The sequence below is a fragment of the Phyllopteryx taeniolatus genome, chromosome 5 (assembly GCF_024500385.1).
Source record: "Phyllopteryx taeniolatus isolate TA_2022b chromosome 5, UOR_Ptae_1.2, whole genome shotgun sequence".
Lineage (NCBI taxonomy): Eukaryota > Metazoa > Chordata > Actinopteri > Syngnathiformes > Syngnathidae > Phyllopteryx > Phyllopteryx taeniolatus.
In genome coordinates, this window is record NC_084506.1 from 8,622,070 (window position 1) to 8,628,069 (window position 6,000).

Sequence of the window (6,000 nt, forward strand, 5' to 3'; positions counted from 1 at the left end):
AGGACATTGTTATCGCTCAATCAATATAGAAAGTGTGACTTACAAATTAACAAGGGAAGTGCATTTTGTTTATAGCTGTGAGACCATGAAAATATCTTGAGACTTTTAGTTCAATGTGACATCACCTGTATTATGGGTACAATTCAATGTTGGTTCATTGAAATGATCAAAAGCTGCACAGACAGAGTAGCTAAGTTTGCATTCTACTGAGAGGCGATTATACAGTATTGGTTGACATTCAAACGTATGCATTGCAGAACAAAGCTGGTGAATTGATTGTTACTGTAGATGCTGTATTGTGCAGGCTTTAAAGAGGACTTCATGCACACACAAAATCAGTAAATGAACTTCAAACAATCAATGCCAGAATCTGGGCACCTTATATTAATAGTCCTGTTGGTTTGTGCTGGCGACAATGATGAGGATTATTATTAATACCTTGCTAACCCTGAGGAACACAAGCCTTACCTGCAATGAGTCTCAATTGAATGTAGGGGCCATGGCACTGGTTCTATTGAAATCTATGTACCAGATGTTGAAAGTCTACATTTAAAATAACTATTTACAAAATATGCCTTTAGAAATATGTAAAAAAAAATATAATAATAATAATAATCATATACTTGCTGATGCATTGAGAGGCACTTGTAAGCATAAGCAGGTTTGTGAACATGGAAAACTTTTTGAGGATGCCAATCTAAGTCTACAAATATATGCCAAGTAAATAATCAATTTGGTAGGAATTTAATCACACAACTCACTGTACCCATAATGTAAAAGCAAGTTGCAAAAAAAGTGTGGTCACTATATTATTTTTCTATTTAGTATTATAGTTGTTTTCATAACTCAGCCACTTGTATATAAAAAAAATGATAGCCAACTGGCAGGAGAATTGACTAAGGAAAGAGAAGGAGAAAATCATATGGAAATATTGCCAGGGCATTTGGCTGAGGATGATTCCTTATGGATTTGACTAACCATAAAATTAAATTCCCTTAATCTTTAAAAGTAGTAAACTTTGAATCATTCAGAACACAGTATTGGTATTTTTTAAACCTTACATAATAAAGCCTTTTCACAAAATGACAGAACAATCCTGTGTAGGTTTCTTTGGCAGTAAGGCCCTTCAATGTCCATTGGCCTATCATATCAAGATGTCGTGCCACCCTGAGGTCCTTGTTGGCTGGGCAACCATTCCTTTCAGCCACAACTCCTTTTTTTAAGGCCATTGGTAAAAGATGAACTGTTTTCATGAAACTAATGTTGCCGGTCAGTGATGGCTTTCAGCTGACCTGTGAGGTCAAACAGGAGATGGTCGTAGATTGTCCACAACTGATCGGACAGCAGATGAAGACCACAGGGCTTGAACCAAACTCCCTCCGGCACGGTAGCAGACATATCCCAGCATTCCCATCATGACACCTTTAACGACCGTGTGCAAAACCCAGCCAAACTGAGACGGGGGCGCAACACTGCAGGAGAGAGAGAAATAAAGTAATTCATATTATAAGGAGTTTCTATTACTCAGTGGTGGGTAGAGAAGCCAATAATTGTACTATAGTAAGAGTACTGTTACTTTAAAATATGATTCAAGGAAAAAGTAGTCCTCCAAATAAGTATTCAGTGGAAAAAACTACCCAGTAATTGGCAATCAACTTCAGTTTTTTTTTCCGCTGTCTAATTTGTAAAAGCATATTGAGGTAAGAGTAAAGTTTATTATCAAGGGGGTGGAGAGGGTTTGAGACTTGATATTCAACTTTAGCCATGTTATCTGAATTTACATTGCTATATGCAATATTTGTCAACTAATTGTGAAAAATTATGGTTTTCATTATGATCAGTTGATTATTCACAAAATTTTGTAGTGACCTAGTAATAGCTAATAGTAAAGTAAATGTTTGCTATGGCTGGGTACATACCAAGACATGCCATGGCTAGCAATAGACTATAATTCAAAGTTGTTCGGATGCATACTCACCTTCCAATAAACGTTACTGGTAACATGCCACTGTAGTGACTGTTTGCACTATTACAATACCTGAGATAACAAGTCATATCTTCCATTCCATAAAACGCACGTTCACGCTCAGTAGTACAGTTATGTGCCAATAAATTAGAATGTCAAAGGAAAGTCCATTTATTCCAATAACTTTTTTCAAAAAGTGAACTTTCTATGTTATATGAGTTCACCACACACAAAATATAATATTTCAAGCCTTTGTTTCAATTTTGATGATTATGGCAGAAAGACCAAAAAATAAAACAAATCCAGTATTTCACAAACTTAGCATAGTTCATGTGACCAACAAAAAAGGATCTTAAAGAAATGTTGGCCTCCTGAAAAGTGTATTAAATTAATATACTTTGTTGGGTCTCCTTCTGCATTAATTACACAGACAAACACCAAAGGCATGAAAAAAGTGACCAAAAAAAACCTAGGGGGGGGGGGAGGCTGGGGGGATCCCCCGAGCCCCCACAGTGAATGTTTTTGATTTTAACATAAATTAAGCAGTCTGGAAGACTCTAAAGAGTACAAGGCAAAAAATAAAAAATACAATTAAAAAAACTTATTTACACTGCTCAAGTAGATGTTGATGTACAAATTTTAGATTAAAATTAACTTTGACTCATTTCTTTGCTTTTTTTTTTTTGTCTTTTTTGCTTTTTGCTTCATTTCTAGCCTCCAACTTGAGCCAGGCCCATCTCCACCTGCACCTGATGGCAGCTATAAGCTGTGCCACGTGAATAGCATCCTCATCTTTAAGCACTCTCCTTCTGGAAAAGAATTGACTCAAATCATTGTCTGTTTCACTTCATTTTTCACTATTACCAGCTTCAAAATACTCAAGTAAAAGGTTTGTTGCAATAAAACTGCTACTACAATTGATCAAAAAAGGAAATATAAGAAAGTGTAGCCCATTGCTGCCCACCTCTGCTATTACTTAATGAAAAGATTAAAAAAAATACCTCATGATTTCACTGATGTTGAGATGCTTATCCCAGTTTCTTTCAATGCCAGGGACATGACCCATTCCGACAACTCCCACCACGACAGCAGGTACTTCTACAAGAGTGTATAGAGAGTCATACGTCATAATACACAAACAAACCACAGATTAATGAATAATAAATTAAGGAATATATTGTAATATTTACTTGAGTCTAGTCAAAGAGATGTTTTTTGATGATGAAGTATTTTGGAGAGGAAAATCCCACCACAGACAATAGATGCAAATGAAAACATGCAAATGCCAGCTCTTCTTTTTGTGAAAAAGGTGTGGTTTTGTGTGGTCAATGCACAAAAGTGCGAAAGACAAAATATTAAATTGATTTATATGAATTACAGTATTTGGTGTGAAAACTGTGCCAAACAAATCATGTGAGTGCCTAGATTTTTTTTCCACCGGACAAGCTATAACACACGTTCGTTCATTAAACGGTGTAATACCCACTCTGGGCATTAGGAGGAGCCTCCACACAGCGTGTAGCCTGGCGCAGCATGTGGGTGAGGTAGATGTCTCTCTCAGCCACTATGGTCTGGTGAAGAGCTGGAAACTCTCCAATCATCTCTGACATAGTCTGCTCCAGCAGGTCCTTCTGTTTACATTTCTCGACATCCTCTTTGCTGAAATGTGCCACAAAGCAGCATGACGAGCTCAGTGTCACATACAAATGATTCATAGACAGCTTTGTGGTTTTTGCAGCTTTCAGTGACAAAAACACAAGAGGGGGTGGGAACTGGGCTTGATATATTCTTAACAAGCTTTCAAAACCGCATATTTAAACTGCGTCTCCAAACTTTTGAAACAATATCTTAGCTGCAAGGGATATACAGCATATACAGTGGGTACGGAAAGTATTCAGACCCCTTAAATTTTTCACTCTTTGTTATATTGCAGCCATTTAATAAAATCCATCCATCCATTTTCTGAGCCGTTTCTCCTCACTAGGGTCGCGGGCGTGCTGGAGCCTATCCCAACTGTCATCGGGCACCCTGAACTGGTTGCCAGCCAATCGCAGGGCACATAGAAACAAACAACCATTCGCACTCACAGTCATGCCTACGGGCAATTTAGAGTCTCCAATTAATGCATGTTTTTGGGATGTGGGAGGAAACTGGAGTGCCCGGAGAAAACCCACGCAGGCACGGGGAGAACATGCAAACTCCACACAGGCGGGGCCGGGGATTGAACCCGGGTCCTCAGAACTGTGAGGCTGACGCTCTAACCAGTCGCCCACCGTGCCGCCTTTAATAAAATCATTTAAGTTAATTTTTTTCCTCATTAATGTACACACAGCACCCCATGTTGACAGGGCAAAGAAACAGAATTGTTGACATTTTTGCAGATTTATTAAAAATAGAAACAGAAATATCACACAGCCATAAGTATTCAGCTCTGGGAAGAGTTCTGGTCCTCCCACGTCTTCCATTTAAGGATTATGAAGGCCGCTGTGCTCTTAGGAACCTCAAGTGCAGCAGAATTTCTTTTGTAACCTTGGCCAGATCTGTGCCTTGCCACAATTGTCTCTCAGCTCTTCAGGCAGTTCCTTTGACCTCATGATTCTCACTTGCTCTGACATGCACTGTGAGCTGTAAGGTCTTATATAGACACGTGTGGCTTTCCTCATCAAGTCCAATCAGTATAATAACACAGGTGGACTCCAATGAAGGTGTAGAACCATCTCAAGGATGCTCAGAAGAAATGGACAGCACCTGAGTTTAAATATATGAGTGTCACAGCAAAGGGTCTGAATACTTATGTCTGTGTGATATTTCAGTTTTTCTTTTTTAATAAATCTGCAAGAATTTTAACAATTCCATTTTTTTTCTGTCAATATGGGGTGCTGTGTGCACATTAATGAGGAAAAAAATCATCTTAAATTATTTTAGAAAATGGCTGCAATATAACAAAGACTGAAAGATTTTCCTTCTCCAGCGATCCGTATCTGTGATGCTCATTGGAGATGTAGGCTAAAAGCAAGCCTCTTTCAGCGGTGACCCTTTTTTTTTTTTTTTTTTTTTAAACTTTATGAAGCTCTCGGTGAATCTACAATGCATACGTGCATTACAATGCATAAACAAAGGCATTGCAGCCCATGTCAGAATAAAAAAAATTATATTTTTTTAAAACTGACTCGTTTTCAATTGAATGCAAAAATGTTGATGTTTGCGTGGGGCAGCACGGTGTACAACTGGTTAGCATATCTGCCTCACAGTTCTGAGGTCCCGGGTTCAAATCCAGCCTCCCTGTGTGGAGTATGGATGTTCTTTTTTTTTCTTCCGGGTATTCCGGTTTCTTCCCTTACCACGCATGGTAGGCACATTGAAAAGTCTAAATTGTCCATAGGTGTGAACGTGAGTGTAAAAGGTTCTTTGTCTGTATGTGAACTGCGATTGGCAGGCGACCAGTTCAGGGTTTACCCCGCCTCTCGCCCAAAGTCAACTGAGGTAGGCCCCAGCACACCCGCGACCCTAGTGAGAATAAGCGGTTCAGAAAATGGATGGATTTAGAGCTAGAGTCCAAGCACTAGTAACTAGACAAGAGAGAATTGCAAAAATAATTATGGGTGTGTCTGAGGTCCAAATGATACAATACCAAACCAACAAAGAAACTTTTTATATCGATATTAGGACTGATCCGTCCCAAAAAAGTGTGTAAGGTACCTGATTGGGTCTGAAAGGAAACAAAGACCCCAGGCAAGACGGGCCTTCTGCCATAGGCTGAGAGCAGCAATGGCCCTCTTGAACGTCACAGGGATGGGCCTGTCTCCAAGATGAAACTTGCAGAATGGCACGTGTCCAGCCTGTGTTAAGAAGACAAGAGGGACGGGGCGAATCAAATACAATAACATTTAGTGTGTGGCAAAAATGGTGAATGTTTTTACCTCTTTGAAGGCTTCCCTGAACTCCCCTCCAGGAGCCATGCCGAGCTGCTCAGTGATGTGAGCGGAAACTTTGAGCAGGAGAATCTGCATCAGGCCAGACATCAAGCCATTCTG

At 39.4% G+C, this 6,000-nt stretch overlaps 1 protein-coding gene and 1 long non-coding RNA gene across 3 annotated transcripts in view; one reads left to right on the plus strand and one right to left on the minus strand.

The window, feature by feature from the left end:
- Positions 1 to 3,340, plus strand: part of LOC133477579 (uncharacterized) — a 7,088-nt gene extending 3,748 nt beyond the window's left edge. The window contains exon 2 of the long non-coding RNA XR_009788413.1: positions 2,681 to 3,340. This is a non-coding gene — a long non-coding RNA (uncharacterized LOC133477579). The remainder of the gene's footprint in view (positions 1 to 2,680) is intronic.
- trabd (TraB domain containing) overlaps positions 47 to 6,000 on the minus strand; it is a 9,167-nt gene continuing 3,213 nt past the window's right edge. For both annotated transcript variants that reach the window (XM_061772426.1, XM_061772427.1), the window contains exons 6-10: positions 5,887 to 5,997; positions 5,666 to 5,805; positions 3,453 to 3,625; positions 2,968 to 3,064; positions 47 to 1,472 (exon numbers count right to left, since the gene is read on the minus strand). In XM_061772426.1, the coding sequence (XP_061628410.1) occupies positions 1,301 to 1,472; positions 2,968 to 3,064; positions 3,453 to 3,625; positions 5,666 to 5,805; positions 5,887 to 5,997 (693 nt within the window). In that variant the 3' untranslated portion in view covers positions 47 to 1,300. The remainder of the gene's footprint in view (positions 1,473 to 2,967; positions 3,065 to 3,452; positions 3,626 to 5,665; positions 5,806 to 5,886; positions 5,998 to 6,000) is intronic.